This window comes from Hypanus sabinus, chromosome 1, assembly GCF_030144855.1.
Source record: "Hypanus sabinus isolate sHypSab1 chromosome 1, sHypSab1.hap1, whole genome shotgun sequence".
Classification (NCBI taxonomy): Eukaryota; Metazoa; Chordata; class Chondrichthyes; order Myliobatiformes; family Dasyatidae; genus Hypanus; species Hypanus sabinus.
Window position 1 is genome coordinate 97,259,228 of NC_082706.1, and position 17,420 is coordinate 97,276,647.

The following is a 17,420-nucleotide window of genomic DNA, read 5'->3' on the forward strand; positions in this document are numbered from 1 at the left end:
ATTCGGATTCCCTGTAGCAGGTATTGTCCAATGAGGTGTAGGATGACAGCTACAAAGATAACAAATAGTAAGGGCAAAATGATACAGCCCTTCTGCCTCCTGTCTTAACAGTGAAGGGTTCTGATTCAGCAACACTATTGTTGAGTACTGTGGTTGACATGCCATCATGCAGTAGCCTCAGTTTTCATGAGTACTTATCAGACAACCATGTCTTGATAGTATATGCCAGAGAGCTTGGCAGCTAATGTATTAAATGTCTTTGTCAAATCTATGAAGGCCAAGAGCAAGGGTTGTCTTTGTTCACAGCATTTTTCCTGTAACTGGCATGCTGTGAAGATCGCATCTGATACCTCTAGATGGACATAAACCATACCATGATTCAGGGAGTACTTCTGCAGATAGTATAAATCTGTTGTCAAGGATTCTGTATGTGTTGTTGACAGGAGGGAGATGCCTCTGTAATCTGCCTTGTCTCTCTTGCTGAATATACCATTATCAGAGCCTGAGTTCTGAGGGCAGCTGTTCCTTTTCCCAGACCTTCAGGAGGAAGGCATGTATGTGGTGTAGAAGGGTTGGTCCACCTTCTTTGACGATCTCTGCTGGGATCTTGTCAGGACCAGTGGCTTTGTTGCATTTCAGGCTCTTGATGGCATCAGACTATAAAGCTCACCAATGCCTTCCTTCATAGATCTCTACGGGACGTGGTTAGTAGCCTTTTGTTCAGCATTGCTTCGTGGTTAAGAAAACATTGGAAGTGCTCTCTCCATTGATCGTTAACATTCCTCCAATCCTTTAGCAAGTTCTTCCCATCCTTTGAACATGGGGTTTAATCTGAACTAATTCGAAGGTTAGACTGCTTTGGAGGCGCTGAAGAAGCCTTTTGTCTCACAAAAGTCTGCCAGTACCTGGATTTCTGGAGCTTTCTCAGTCCATCAATAATTGTTTAGCTCCCTCACCCCGTGCTGAGCATTTGTCTTGGCTCTGGACTAAGCTTCTCTTCTGGTCTTGCTGCCAATGTCATTCTGCCGGGTACAAAGAGCTTTCCTTTTCTTGGAGATAAGTTATTCCATCACATGTAATTATTATCAAACCAATCCTGACTGATTCAGTCACTGGGCTCTTGGATTAAGACAGAATCGGCATTTCAGCAGCTGCACCCATGACTGAGCAGCCCCATTTAGAACCCACTCTACTGATCACATTGTGGAAGCAGCTGGAAAAGGTGCCCTAAGAATAGCCTGCCTTAACTTTCTGACTGATTTACCACCAGAGTGATCACCGTATGCAGTTAGAATCAAAGAAGTATGACATTTGGGGCCTAGATTGTGCATACTGTTAGTGTAACTAGTGATTGACTAGAGGGGAAAACTGATCATAGTCAGAGAACTGAGAAGATGCCAGACTGACCTGGCTCTTCTTTCTGAAATCCGTCTGGCAGATGAACTGCAATTGAGGGAGGAAAAGGGTGGTTACACCTTCTTCTGGAAAGGGAAGGCAGCTGACATTATAGTGGTATAGATTATTATTCAAAATTCTGTCTAATTTATCAAACAAGTTTGATTTTTAAAAAAGTAGAATAAACTCTCATAAGCAAACACAAGGAAATCTGCAGATGCAGGAAATTCAAGCAACATACACAAAATGCTGGTGGAACACAGCAGGCCAGGCAGCATCTATAGGGAGAAGCACTGTCGACGTTTCAGGCCGAGACCCTTCGTCCTGAAGTGTCTTGGCCCGAAACGTCGACAGTGCTTCTCCTTACAGATGCTGCCTGGCCTGCTGTGTTCCACCAGTATTTGTGTGTGTTGCATAAACTCTCATAAGATGCTTCTCAGACTGGTAGTGCTATAAAGTCTATGGATTGAGACAGATGACATGTAAAAGTTTGTTTGGGATGGAGTGATCTTTGTTTTTGTATAAGCAATTGAAGGCTGGCTTTCCTGCCTCCCCTCATTTTAAAACCCACCTCTGTAAGGATTTGGCCAATGCTCTTATTGTACATTATGTCCAACAGCACTCTGCCTTTCCTGCTCTTTCTGTGATCAGAAAGAACTGAGAAGACAGAGCTGGATTTCAAAACTTACAAGAGTAATACTATTCCATTTAGCGTTCCTGGCAGCAACAGATTTCTCCAAATTACACATCACTATTTGAAGAATTGATATAAGACAGCCAGAAGCAACCTATCTTATTTTTGGCTGAAGTGGCTTGGAATTCTTCCTGGTCCAAAGCACTATATAAAAGCAGTGTCATTTTTAGTTCAACATAATTTTTTGTTATTTTTAAATTTTTCATATAGCACAAATGACAGGGATTTTAACAGCACAAAGTTAGAATTAAAACACAGTATTCAGATATTTTAAAGAAATACATAAGTGACTTTAAGGCACGGTGTCATGGAAATAAAAAGAAATTGATTGAAAGCAATAACATGTGGAATAATATTGCATGTATTACCAGCAAATGACTTAAAGGAGGTTAGAAAACACAGCTCAGCTTTCCTGGTTACTGGGGTTTTCACGTGATATAGGGCAGTGTAACATTACTGGTTAAGGAAACTACTGCAGCTTAGTAGACTGAAATATAAGTAACGCCAAATGAGGTGCTTTAGGTTGAACTAGAAAACAGAACTGGGCAATCTCATTGCTAGGCCTGCATTATATATACTCTAGCCAATTTACTAGGTACACTGGGACATCTGTCATTAATGCAAATATCTAATCAAACAATCACGTGGCAGCAACTCAATGCATAAAAACATGCAGACATAGTCAAGAGGAACTGCTTTTCCCAAAGAGAGGTGAATCTGTGGAATTTTCTGCCCAATGAAGGAGTGAATCAGTAAATATATTTAAGACAAGGATTTTTGCATAGTAGGGGAATTAAGGGTTATGGAGAAATGGCAGGTAGGTGGAGATGGGTCTATGGCCAAATCAGCGATGATGTTATTGAATGCGAAGCAGGCTTGATGGGCTAGATGGCCTATTCCTACTTCTTATGTTCCAAAAGATTTAGTTGTTGTTCAGACTAAACGTCAGAAAGGGATAGAAATGTGATCCACGTGACTTTGGCTGCAGCATGATGCTAGGGCCAGTAGGGGGCAGTTTGAGTATTTCAGAAACTGATCTCCTGGGATTTGGTATCTAGGATCAACAGAGAATGATGCAATAAACAAAAACATCCAGTGAGTGGCAGTTCTGTGAGCAAAACTGCCTTGTTAATGAGAGATCAGAGGAAAATAGCCAGACTAGTTCAAGCTGACACGAAGGTGACAGTAACTCAAATAGTCACACGTTACAACAGTAGTATGCAGAAGAGCATCTTTATTAGGTACCTACTGTACCTAATAAACTGGACATAGAGTATAGATCCCCCAGTCAGAAGAGATCATTCAGATTCAGATTGAGTTTATTGTCATTTAGAAACCACAAATGCAATGCAGTTAAAAAATGAGACAACGTTCCCCCAGAATGATATCACAAAAGCATATGACAAAACAGACTACACCAGAAAATCCACATAACGTTTGGCAATCCCCAATCCAGAGTCTGGAGAGGCTGCTGCGTATTAATATCACGCTACCATCTTAGCACGTTCCCTGGAAAGGAGCTCCAAATCCACCAGACAAAAACAAGTCCAAAAACTAAAGCTACAAGACCTGCACAAAACCACATAATTACAACATATAGTTACAACAATGCAAACAATAGCATAATTGATTAAAAAAAACAGACTATGGGCACAGTAAAAATAGTCCAAAGATGTTAAAGGACTATAAGTTCAAAAGAAATCACCACACAGTTTCCACAAGTCCCCAGGGTCCCGACAGACTCGCCATCCCAAGCCGGCGGCAGAAGGGAATACCCCTGCTATGGACTTCCATGGCACCACCCGACTCAGCCTCGCAGACGCAACACACAATGAAAGAGTTCCGTCAAACCCAGCCTCGCAGACGCAGCACACACCGAAAGTGACCTGACCGCAGCGGACTCCGAGTCCGTCGAACCTCCGAGCCGACGACCATCCCCTCCGGCACAGCTTCTCGAAGCACCATCCGCTGCCAAGTGTATTAAGACGGCCCCGCCAACGGCCATCGGCAACGCGACCCCGAGGACTGGGGGCCTGTTCTTCCCAGCAGAGACCCGGACCTCACAGCAGCAGCAACGAAGAAGGTCTTCCTGGGATTTCCTGATGTTCCTCCGTGCTCCCATGTCCATTTTCAATTGATTATGATTGTGCACGGCACCCCACTTCACAAATAACAGATAATCAGTTCCGGAGTGGCCGCTGCAAGCTGCGTCACACTGCCATCTTAGATAAGAGGAAAATATGTAGGCTCGGTATTACGTAGCTTGTTTTACTGTGATGTAAATTTATGAAGTTAAATCCAGTGGCCACAACAGAAAATGACATCACAACTGGCGGAGTGATTAATATTGAGGAAGAAAATTCTAGGCTGCTGGAGGTTATCAAAGAACACACAGATTCTGCTAGAGCACAAATCCTGCATACATTTTTGTCTACCACAATAGAGGAAGCATATGCTGATAATGAAACGGTACTGAGGAGATTTACAGGGATACTGCCAAGATTGTATAATAATAATAATAATAATAATAATAATCAGAGACCAACAAAATAGGATTCTTTAGAAACAAGGGAACCTGGAGAGACTTTGAACAGAGTTATGCAAAATTAAATAAGGTCAAGACAAGTGAAAACCCAATTCTCTTAACAATTAGGGTAAAAAGATCTGCACTAATTTGTAGGATGGGGAGAGAGGCAAGAAAAACAATCTGCCTCAACGAATGATGGCAAATTTTAACATCTGTAACATACTTATGTGAACACTTATATAGCCCAAATCTGCACAGCTACAGCAAAGGTTCAGAATCTAAGAATAATCTAAAAGAACCGTACAGGCAGTCCCCGGGTTACAAACGAGTTCCATTCCTGAGTCCACCCTTAAGTGGGATTTGTACGCAAGTCAGAACAAGTACATCCGGTATTATTTAGCGTCAGTTAATCAAACGTTTGTCTTAGTATATAGTATACATTTTACCTTTCTATGCATATAAAATGCTTAAGAAACGTATGTATTCTAATAATTAAACCACTGCGTTGCTTAGTAATAATTGTAGCTTTCATTGGGGTAGGGCCTTTCACATGCTCCATTATTCTCACTTTATCCTTTCTCCTTTAAAATTGTTCCGATCATTGACTGACTGTAGCCTAACGCTTTTCCAATGAACGATGATGTTTCACCTCTTTTCAAACGCTTTAATATTTTCAATCGTGATTGCTTCCCGTCAATGGAACAGAAACACTGCGGGCGGCGGGTCCTGACCTCCACCGGCTCCCGAGGTCCTCTGGGTCCTAAGGACCACCGCTCTGAATTTCCCGGGTCCTAAAGTCCATTGCACTAAGACAGGCTAAATGGGACAAGTGGGGGCTGTGCTGAGTTTGGGTATTTGATCCTCCTTAATATTCCACGTGGGAATTTAAACTGGAGGTGGCCGTGTTTTTTTTACGAGGTCGAGTTGAGAGCTCGACATTAACCCGGCACACTCGGGAGCAGTCACTGGATCAAACTCAGGAACCTCCGTTCTCGAGCCCAGCGCTGATCTCACTGCGCCACCAGTCAACTGGAAAGGAGGGGGAGGGGCGTCAGGGTGAATCTTGCTAAGAAAAATTTAAGCCAAATTCAAAGTTACACACTCTACGCAGTGTCAACGGCAACAACTTAAAATGGCGGAAGGCGTTGTGATCCAATTAAAATGGTGGATGGTGTCGCGATCCGACTTAAAATGGCGGATGGCATTCTCCTTCCTCAGTTCGTAAGTAAGAGTTGTTCATAAGTTAGACATTCGTAACTCAGGGACTACCTGTATTGGAAGAGAGTGTCAAGGGCTACTCTTGTGCTGCCATCAAACACATTTACATGGAGCACTGCCATAAGAAAACAGCATTCATCATCAGGGACCCTACCACCCAAGCCATACTCTCATGTCATTGCCACCATCAGACAGGAGGTACATAAGCTTTGGGACCCAAATCAACAGGTTGATGAACAGTTATTACCCTGCAACCATCAGGTTCTGAACCAGTGTAAACAACTTCACTCACCATTACTCTAAACTGATCCACTTTCAAGGACTCTTTAAAACTCAGTACTATTTTTTTTACTTCAACAATTAGTTGTCTTCTGCACACTGGCTGCTTTTCAGTCTTTATGTATAATTTTTTATAAATTACATTGTACTTACTTTCCTACAAGTGCCTGCGGGAAAATTAGTATTAAGGGAGTATATGGTACTATGTATGTACTTGGATAATAAATTTTACTTTGAACTTTAAAACTCCGTATCACTATTATCAAAAAGATTTTGATGTGGTTCTATATAATAACTAAGTAAATGTTTCATGAGCAAATGCTTGATTGTAAAACACCTTTAAGTCTTCATTATTCCACAAAACTTACATAATTAATAAGATTACCGATGAGTAATTGGCTCAAGCACAGAATACTTCTCATGCTTCGAATGTACTTTGAACCCTCATCTCCCTATCTTAAAGCATTTCGTTAAACAGCATTAACTACTAAGAATGTTTCAACCTTTTAGTTGTGCCTACACAATGAATATCTCTCAAACCACAGGCAGATTCTCACAACTGGTGACTGTAGAGTTAACAATGAATACTTTACTGTAAGTTACGAATTAATAAGTAGTTATAAAAGTAGTTCCAACTTTTCTAGTCTGTAAATGACTTCTTGAATAAAACCATTACTACTTCACTGCTCAACTCAGGTTTTTTTTAATGCAAAGTCCCATTCAGGCTTCAAACAATCTGTATGAGGAAGTCAGCAGGTTGAGTAGCATCTACAGCAAGAAAGATATTGTCAATATTTTGGGTTAAAGCACTCTCTATATCCCCATTCAAGCTTCACATGCAAAATAAAATGGAGGAACAGGTCAGGCAGTATCTATGGGAGTTTCATTTCCAGCATTTTATATGTTCCCAGGATTTCCAGCATCTGTAAAATCTCGTGTGTCCCCAGCATTTAAGCTTCACCTGCTTTTGAGAAATAGCATAAGCAAACCCATGCTTTCCTGAGGAGGACAGAGATCTTAATAGTTCACAAGAATTCTGAAAATAATGTCACTCTACAGATAGGAAGCTGTTTTCAGTTTAGGAAATGCAATTTTAGAAAAATTGCTATTTATGCAATGGCAAAATGACAAATTCTTAAAAGAGTGAGTTCAGACAGCTTCACATGGAACTACAAGTAGATTCAATTAATTATCTGATTGAACACTGCAGTAAATGATTTTTTTTATTTTCCAGCTCAATCTTCATGGGTAATGTATGGTATAGTTTTACATTGCCAAAAAATATCAAAATGTGGGAAACAATTTCTAAGTAAGTAGGTGGGCACATTGGAGCTACAATGGCTTGCATAACTTAAAAGCCGTTTATAAGCAGCAACACAGCATCACATAATTCAGATGCCTCAAGCATGGAATAAATTATGTATCCTGCTGGTTATTTATGATATTAATTTCTATTTTAACAACACAAATAATCAAGAAGTTAATGGAAGCAAGTATTTGCACATATATACACATTTGTTTGCATGGTAGAAATGCAATTACATTCTTAAAATATAAGCAATTACTTGACTTCTTGGTTCGCAAGTACAGCAGGAATTTACCCTTTCAGATTTGTTTGCACCATTATACAGCTTTGGATAACATAATGAAGGATAAATTGCTCCTTATCAGTACAGATTGTCAAGCACATATTAAGTGGAATTTCAAACAGCTGGACTATAAAATACTTCTAATGCATGATTTTAATCAGTTAGCCATATGTGTTTTGCAAGAAAGCTCTACATTGTGAATACTATTTTCATTTTTGTATTTCAGCTAAAGATCGAGAATACTAATGACACATTAACTGGTCTGGTTACTTCAAGTTAGTTATCTTTTGATCACCAACTGCCTCCTGGTCCTTGAATTGATCACTCCAAATTTAATTGTTCTTCCAATGGCAGATTAGCCTTCAGCTGCTAAGGTCCCAAACTGTAGTATTCTCCCTCCATACTTCACTGTAACACTTCCTTTGAAAGCTTATTCTTTTTTTAAAAAAAGCTTCCTTCTACAACCCTTCCTCTTGCCTCAGTGACTCTGCACAAGTTTAGAACGATAACTGTTTCAATAAACTGCCCTGGATTTGAGGTGGTTTAGAAGATTTGTCACACCCTCTTAGATTATACTGATTAATTTCCTCTATCTCCAAGTATTAGTCCCCTTTCCCTTCATATGGTAATCTTTTGTTAACAATACAGGCAAGAAACATGCTTCTTCTACCTGTCCATACATTAGTTCTGAATTTTAAAAGGCCCATTCTTTTATATATACTATCTTGGCAGTCAACAAATTTTAAACAATGTATTTTAGATTTTTCTAACATTGTTAATGCCCACATACAAACTAGTGGCTGCTTAGTGAACCTCTCATGCTCAAGTGTGCAGATAATTTAGGGTGGAGGTTTTTTAAAATCTGTGTTAAACATGGTTAGCTGGCTGCTGATCTTGAAAAGAAAGTAACTATACAACTTAGCAAGATTTTCTATGTGAAGGCACTGTGTGTTCAAAGGCACATGATTTGGGATAACTGAAGGATATCTAGCTCAAATGAAAGAAAACTTCGAAGACTTAACTCTTAGAAAATAAAAATAGAATATTTGCAAGATCAAGAACAAAAGGCATGCAGGGTAAACGTTACAGTCATTCAACTCCAAAGAAAGTTGGAAAAATCCAAAACTCTTGAATGCCAAAGTCAAAAATCTTGCCAAAGTATAAAAATGTGCTTTTAAACTATCTAGGTATTCCATTAAATTCTTACCAGTTGCTCTCAACCAGTTCACTCCATTCTAGGGGAATACACTCTTTGCATTGCTTCAGAGCAGACAGAGAAATCTGTGATACAATTCTTCTCCCAAAATAATCTCTATGAGGAGCATATCCTACTGGTAATTAAAATCCAAGATATCCAAATTCAAACATGGAACTTTCATGGAGTAATCACAGTGAATGCTAATTGCTCCACTGTCACAACTCCTCAATATTTGGGCTATCGTATTTTCCTAAAATCACAGCAGCAACATCTGTAAAATGCTAGCTCTGCTCAGCCAACATCTGCCCAACTCAGTCTGAACACTTCACATCTGCAATACTCTTTGGACACAACAAAATTAAACAATATGTATTTAACAGCCATGCTCCAAACCTTTCTAGTTTAAGAAAATCCAATATATAGTTGCACAGTACTGTTAACATCTTAAAAAATCAATTGTCAATCTATAATTTGGCATATACAAAGAAAACTGAAGATAGCCATTTAATAAAATTATTTGTAAAACTGGTGTCTTTGTGTCACAAAGCATTTTAATAGCTGGAAATAAAATTAGTATTATACTTACACCCAATGCTGGCAATCTTTGTGTACAACAAACAGCTATCCTAAGCTTCCAGTCCGTTTCACCATCCAGTTGATCAGTACGAATGAAACACGAGCCTTGAAAAATAAACATTTAACTGATTATCCTCAACAGTGTAAGCAGTTCTTTGGTTGCAATCTCTCAAACTATACTGAAAATAATAAATCACAATTCCATTCTGTACTAATTAAATGGTTGTGGAAGATCCACAGGTCTTTCTGCTTTTCTAGTTCATCAATTTAATGATATTTTACATAATAATCATGGAATGCTAGTATTGCAATTAAGTACTTACTATACCTGGTTTGTGTTTGGTGAATATCAAAGAACACTAACTTCTACAGATGTACTGTTGAAAGTATCCTAACTGGTTACATCATGGTTCGGTATGGCAAATCGAATGTAATCTGAGAAGCTGCAGAAACAAGTAGTCTCAAGGGCATCTCCCTCCTTAACATCAGTAATATCTTTTGGAGGCACTGCCTTAAGGCAGCAACATCCAAGGATCTCCACCATGCCATGCCACTTTCTGGCAGCAAACATAATGTCAGATCAGAGGCATTCAAGTCTGGTGACCAAGAAAGTTACAAGAGGTCCAGACACTATTACTGGAAGCTATCTCACAGGCGAAATGTCAATTCTGGACTAAACTTGAACCAATGAAGGATGCTCAACAGTTGTGGCAGGACTTGAATGCTCTCACTTCTTACAAAGTAAAATTAAGCAACATAAGTGACAACAAGGCTTTGCTTCTGATGAGCTCAATGGCATCTATGTTTGCTTTGAATATCAAAACATGGAGAAACCAACATAAAGTCCTAAAGGCCCCTCTGATCCAGTGATTTCAGTCTCCGAGGCTGACATACGAGCATCCTTCCAGGGGGTGAACCCACAGAAAGCATTCAGTCCAGACAAGGTACAAAACTCCTATACTGATCAACTGGCTAGAGTGTTCACTGAGATATATAACCTCTCAATTTGGCAGTCTGAGGTATCTTCGCAGTGCCAAAGAAGATATGATAGCCTATCTCAATGGCTATCATGCAGCTACACTTATATCCACAGTGAAGTGTTTTCAGAGGTTATGATGACATACATCAACTCCTGCCTGAGAAGCAACTTGGATCTGCTCCAAGTTGCTTACCTGCACAACAGGTCCACAACAGTGCCATTTCATTGGCTCTTCACTCAACCATGGAGCATCTGGACAGCAAAGATGCACATCTGGATGCTATTATTCGACCGTAACTCGGCATTCAATACTATCATCCCCTCAAAACTAATCAAGACACTTCAAGACCTTGGCCTCAAATACTTCCATGTGCAATTGAATCCTCGATTACTTCATTTATAGACTCCAATCAGTTCAGATTGAAAACATCTCCACAATCTCCATCAGCACAGGCTCACACAGCTGTGTGCTTGACCCCTAGCTCAATTTGGTTTACACTGTTAGGACATACTTTGGAGTGATGAAAACGTAGCAAAAAATATCTTCATCAGCAACTAGTCTTTAGTTTTGAATGTGGATTATAGATTAAATTTAAAATGCAGTTGTGAACAATGGTGCTCCTGGAGCTTCATACTGGGGCCGACTGGAAACTAAGAAACATCTCATTGATCTGAGATGCATGAATACAGCTCAGAGAGCAGAGATTAACATTCAATTTAGGGTGCCTTGAATGTTGGTGTGAAGATCTAGGTATTTGTATGTATATCAAAAGAAGCAGTATGAATGCATTGTAGCTACAGAATTGTCCTGTTGTCACCTTTGATCTTCAGCATATAAAAATGCGATGTTATGTTGGGTCAGGGAGCCTCCACCAACAGTGAGAATGCCTGCTTGTTGTGCTGAATAAAAACTTTTTTATCACCAGCTTCAGTGTTTCTCTGGTGACTTCGATCACAATCACAACATTTATGACTGTGTGGCCAAGCGCAGCTCCAATGCTTACTTGGACTGCTGTGCAGGTGCAGTTGAAGCATTCCTGCACAGGTCCGGTGAAGAGCTTTAAAAATCCAATCTCCATAAAAAAGGAATTTTTATATTATTTCAGCAGTTTTGCGTATTGATTTACAACCGCGTCCTATTACTGCCATTTTTGGATTACCAGTGATGGACTCTAGTCAATTATCCCCTTCAGCTTGCCATTCAATTGCATTTGTTACATTAATAGCCAGAAGATCCATTTTATTTAAATGGAAAGATTCCAATTCCCCCTACTACATTTCAATGGTTTTCCCAAACTATAGTATGTTTAAACTTAGAAAAAAATTAGGAGTGGCACTATTGACCCTTGAGTTAAATTTGAAGAAACTTGGAGGCCATTTATTCAACATTTTCACATGATGTAAGCTGACCTTTTCCGAATCCTTCTCAATAACTTTTTGTTCAGGTATAGAGGAGCACAGTTAGTAACAAATAATGATTTTAAACAATGAAACATGGCAGCCCAGCTTTTGTGTTGTTTTGTTTTTATTTTGTTTTCTCTTAAAGTTTAGGGGGACTTTTTTTTCGCTCTTGAAAAATTTAAAAGAAAAAAGAAATTAAACAAAGTGGAGTACCATCTAGTGGAGCAGTCATCATGGGAGCGGTCTGAGTCAGAGTGGTAAGGCTTTGGCTCAATAGGGCTTCGGCAAGAACAGGTGGAGGTACAGTGGTATGCAAAGTTTGGACACCCCCGGTCAAAATTTCTGTTACTGTGAATAGCTAAGCGAGTAAAAGATTACCTCATTTCCAAAAGGCATAAAGTTAAAGATGACATATTTAATATTTTAAGCAAGATTACTTTTTTATTTCCATCTTTTACAGTTTCAAAATAACAAAAAAGGAAAAGGGCCTGAAGCAAAAGTTTGGGCACCCTGCATGGTCAGTACTTAGTAACACCCCCTGTAGCAAGTATCACAGCTTGTAAACGCATTCTGTAGCCAGCTAAGAGTCTTTCAATTCGTTTGGGGGATTTTTGCCCATTCTTCCTTGCAAAAGGCTTCTAGTTCTATAAGATTCTTGGGCCGTCTTGCATGCACTGCTCTTTTGAGGTCTATCCACAGATTTTTGATGATGTTTAGGTCGGGGGGGTTGTGAGGGCCATGGCAAAGTCTTCAGCTTGTGGCTCTTGAGGTAGTCCATTGTGGATTTTCAGGTATATTTAGGATCATTATCCTGTGTAGAAGCCATCCTTCTTTTCATCTTCAGCTTTTTAACAGATGCTGTGATGTTTGCTTCCAGAATTTGCTGGTATTTAATTGAATTCATTCCTCCCTCTACCAGTGAAATGTTCCCCCAGCCACTGGCTACAACACAAGCCCAAAACGTGATTGATCCACCCCCGTGCTTAACAGATGGAGAGTTGTTCTTTTCATGAAATTCTGCACCCTTTTTTCTCCAAACATACCTTTGCTCATTGTGGCCAAAAAGTTCTATTATTCGTCATCAGTCCACAGGATGTTTCCAAAATGCATCAGGCTTGTTCAGATGTTCCTTTGTAAACTTCTGATGCTGAATTTTTGTGGTGAGAATGCAGGAAAGGTTTTTTTCTGATGACTCTTCCATGAGGTATATAAAATTATGATGGGTATAGATAGAGTGAATGCAAGCAGGCTTTTTCCACTGAGACTAGGGAAGAAAAAGAAGAGGACATGGGTTAAGGGTGAAGGGGGAAAAGTTTAAAGGGAACATGGGGGGGGGGGGGGCTTCTCCAAACAGAGAGTGGTGGGAGTGTGGAATGAGCTGCCAGATCAAGTGGTAAATGCGGGCTCACTTTTAACATTTAAGGAAAACTTGGGACAGGTACCTGGATGAGAGGTGTATGGAGAATATGGGCCAGGTGCAGGCTCAGTGGGACTAGGTAGAAAAATGATTCGGCCCAGCCAAGAAGGGCCTAAAGGCCTGTTTCTGTGCTGTAATGTTCGATGGTTCTAACTGACAATTCAATGTTCCAGGATTCTGTTGTTTAAGATGCGTTAGAGTCGGAGGGATTAAAGGGGGAGGGGTGGTGTTATGTCAGGGAAAATGTTGTGCCAGTGTTCAGACAGGACAGACTGGACTGCTCATCTAATGAGGCTTTATGGGTAGAAATGAGGAATAAGAAATGTATGGCCAAGTAAATGGGACTGTATTAGAGATCACTAAACAGTCCATGGGATTTAGAGGAGGAAATTTGTAGAGAGATTGCAGGCTGTTGCAAGAAAGATAAGGTTGTTATAGCAGATCGTTTTAACTTTCCGTATATTGATGGGAGCTTCCATAGGGCTGGATGGGAAAGGATTTGTCAAATGTGTACAAGACAGTTTCCTGAATCAGTATATAGAAGTCCCAACTACAGAGAGTGTGATACTGGATCTCCTATTAGGCAATGAGGGGGCAAGTGACAGAAGTTTGAGTTGACAAACACTCTTCATCTAGAGATCGTAATGCCATTAGTTTAAGGTAATTATGGAAAAGGTTGAGATTCTAAATTGGCATAGGGGCATTCATCCTCCCGAATAATCCTTAATGTGGTTTTGCTCAACTTTTAACTTTGAAGCACCTTAATCAACCAAATTTAAATTGCTTATATTGGTATTAGATATTTGAGTAAAAGCTTCCCAATCTCAGCTTGCTTAGGGTCAATTTCAAACTTTATCTGGTAAAAATTATTGAACCACAAATGTACAAAGTCAATTTTATAGCTTTTCGGAAATATTTATAAAATCACTGAGATTCCAGCATTCCATTTAATTGCAGAAAAATGTCTGAACCCAGAAGCAGCTGATGAAGTGAAAGCATATCAAAAGAGAAATAAACAAATCTGACAACAATGTACAGAAGACATTGAATTATATCAAGTTAACATTCTCCCAGCTAACCCAAAGACTCACTGAAGGTGTGGGAGTGTTGTTCCTAAAAGAATCAATTGCTGAAAAACCAGGTGCATTACACAGAGGACACTTCTTGATACAATTCTATTGGATTTAATGGAGAGATCTGGTGTAAACAACATATCAGAACTCTACTGTATAGATTACTTAAGATATTCCTTCAATCATACTGAACATGTGGCCTTAGATACTGATTGCTTCATAGTACAACTTGCAAACTCCACTGGCTAAACAAATAAGTTCACATTTTTTAAAATGACTTTTTTTTAAGTGGACACAGATTTTAATTCTGCAACTAAAGGTAATCTGGTAAACTATTTCCAAACACTTGCACATGATCAATACTATGAATCAGAGATAAAAACTGGGATGTTACCACAAAGCAGTGTGTGCTGGCAAGACAGCAAAGCATAGATTCTCCTTCATACAAAAAAGGGAATCATTACCGTCAATAAAAACAGAGAATACTAGAAACACTCAATAGGTCAGGCAGCATCTGTGGAATGAGATACAGTTCATGTTTCAGATCCTAACCCCTTCATCACAACTCCTTCACCAAAGTGCTTCAAAATGAATACTGATAAACTGCAAGTCAAGTCACTTTTTATTGTCATTTTGACCATAACTGCTGCTACAGTACACAGTAAAAAAAATGAGACAACATTTTTCAGGACCATGGTGCTACATGAAACAGTACAAAAACTACACTGAACTACATAAAAACAACACAGAAAAAAACTACACTAGACTACAGACCTACCAAGGACTGCATAAAGTGCACAAAACAGGCATTACAATAAATAGTAAACAAGACAAGCATTACAACAAATAATAAACAAGGTGGTGCAGGCTCGAAGGGCTGAATGGTCTACTTCTGCACCAATTGTCTATTGTCTAAGACAATGGGCACAGTAGAGGGCAGTAAGTTGGTGTCAGTCTAGGCTCTGGGTATTGAGGAGTCTGATAGCTCGGGGGAAGAAACTGTTCCATAATCTGGTCGTAAGAGCCCGAATGCTCCGGTGCCTTTTCCCAGATGGCAGGAGGGAGAGGAGTTTGCATGAGGGGTGCGTGGGGTCCTTCATAATGCTGTTTGCTTTGCGAATGCAGCGTGTAGTGTAAATGTCCGTGATGGCGGGAAGAGCGACCCCGATGATCTTCTCAGCTGACCTCACTATCCGCTGCAGGGTCTTGCGATCCGAGATGGTGCAATTTCCGAACCAGGCAGTGATGCAGCTGCTCAGGATACTCTCAATACAACCCCTGTAGAATGTGGTGAGGATGTTTGGGTGGGAGATGGACTTTGCTCAGCCTTCGCAGAAAGTAGAGACGTTCCTCGGCTGGTATTGAGGGACCAGGTGAGATGGTAGGCCCATGTTGAAAATAAGTGGGTTCCTGACACAAGGCAAGTCATGTATCGAAGTCGATGTGCAAATGCACGTCATCTCACATTCACGATACACAGGAATGGTACTTTGCTAAACTATGACCCCTCCCCCATCAGAAATATGGTAAAACCGAACATGCCTTCAATATACAATCAGCTTCAACTCACTGGAAACAACTGCAGGCATGGTGGAAGAAAGCCAATACATCTCAAACTATTCACAAATCAGTGGATATCATGAAGTGACGTTCTACATCAATGGCATTCAAGCAGCACAATGCAAATGAGCCAACTGGCACTCATATCAATAGCTCATTGATGCCATTGTTTAAATGTGCCAAAGTGGCAGTAGGCACCATTCCTATAAACTGAGTGACTCTGACAGCAGCCCACAGCTTTTAACACAAAACTAACAACAATGACAATGCAATGAGTACACCGGCAGCAGCATTTCATTTAGTTCAATATATCAGTTGTTGCATATATCCAGCAAAAATCCAGCACTCAGCAAACAAACTGGGTTGGATTACTAACATGGTCAATAGAAAGCAGATCTCAAAATTCAAAAGAAACCATGATCACATATTCCACAATCTTTTCTGAAAAGCACGAAACATTCACAGGGGATATGCCTGCTGGGAGCTATGTTTTGTGCAGGGAAACTCTTCTAATTCTCTCATTACTGTGGAGATGTTCCAATTTTTTTCCCTTCATTGGACTAACATGACTTTCAAAGTAGCCGTGCAGTTGTAGAGTAGCATAAGTTCATTGTTAATGATCTTTAACAAAGTTCAAAGTCTAACAAGACTTTAACCAGGAAAATTATTATTTTTATTTGAAAAGTGATTACAGTAGTACCACTAAACAAAGATGAGTTTACTGATAGCATTTTCTCCTGACATTCCAGCATTTTTGCCATGTTTACTTTCTACTAATAGCAAACAAAGCAATGTCAGAACCTGAGCTTATCATGACTGTTACAACACTGAACAAAACAAAAGGGCAAAAATAAATGTAGCAATACTCCAGGAAGTGATTTTAAAAATTAAGCAGATATACTTTAGTTATGTTGGGGAGTTCTCTGTATTTTTCATTGTGGAATATGCTAAATTTGAAATAATGGTTTCTATAAATTGAAAATTGTAGCCAACATTTCAATGCATTGTAAACAGAAATATTCTTAATACACTTTCAATAACATCATGTCTGAATTTACTCCAACCCAAAAAGCAGAATCGATCACATTACAATTTGTCAGCACTTGAACTGTGTACAAGTTCCCTTGCATATCCCTTAACACTACAAATGATTCTTATTTTCAGAAGGTACAAAACCATCAGAAATGAAAATGAAGTAGGAATGGCACAAGTTATTTGGCCTCCATAGGAGAAATTATATTCCAAATGTTCACCTTTCAACAGATCTGAATCAATGTAAACTATTCTTCTTTCCAGATGCTACTAACCAGTCATACATGCATATGTAGTATCTATCTTTAAATAAAAGGATTTCTGTAATTTTACATTTTACCTTGCATTGAAGGAGATGGGTGGAGCGATGCATTCGGAGCTTCAAATTCCATGCTTAGATAGAGCACTTTTTGCGAATATTTTTGGAAGGGACTTGGATTTAGAAAAATATGCACCCTTTCTTGAGTTACAATAATAAAAAT

General features: G+C 39.5%; 1 protein-coding gene across 3 annotated transcripts in view; it reads right to left on the reverse strand.

Annotated features, from left to right (window-relative positions):
• Positions 1–17,420, reverse strand: part of atp9b (ATPase phospholipid transporting 9B) — a 321,211-nt gene that overhangs the window by 184,379 nt on the left and 119,412 nt on the right. For all 3 annotated transcript variants that reach the window (XM_059972582.1, XM_059972575.1, XM_059972567.1), the window contains exon 8: positions 9,487–9,581. In XM_059972582.1, the coding sequence (XP_059828565.1) occupies positions 9,487–9,581 (95 nt within the window). The remainder of the gene's footprint in view (positions 1–9,486; positions 9,582–17,420) is intronic.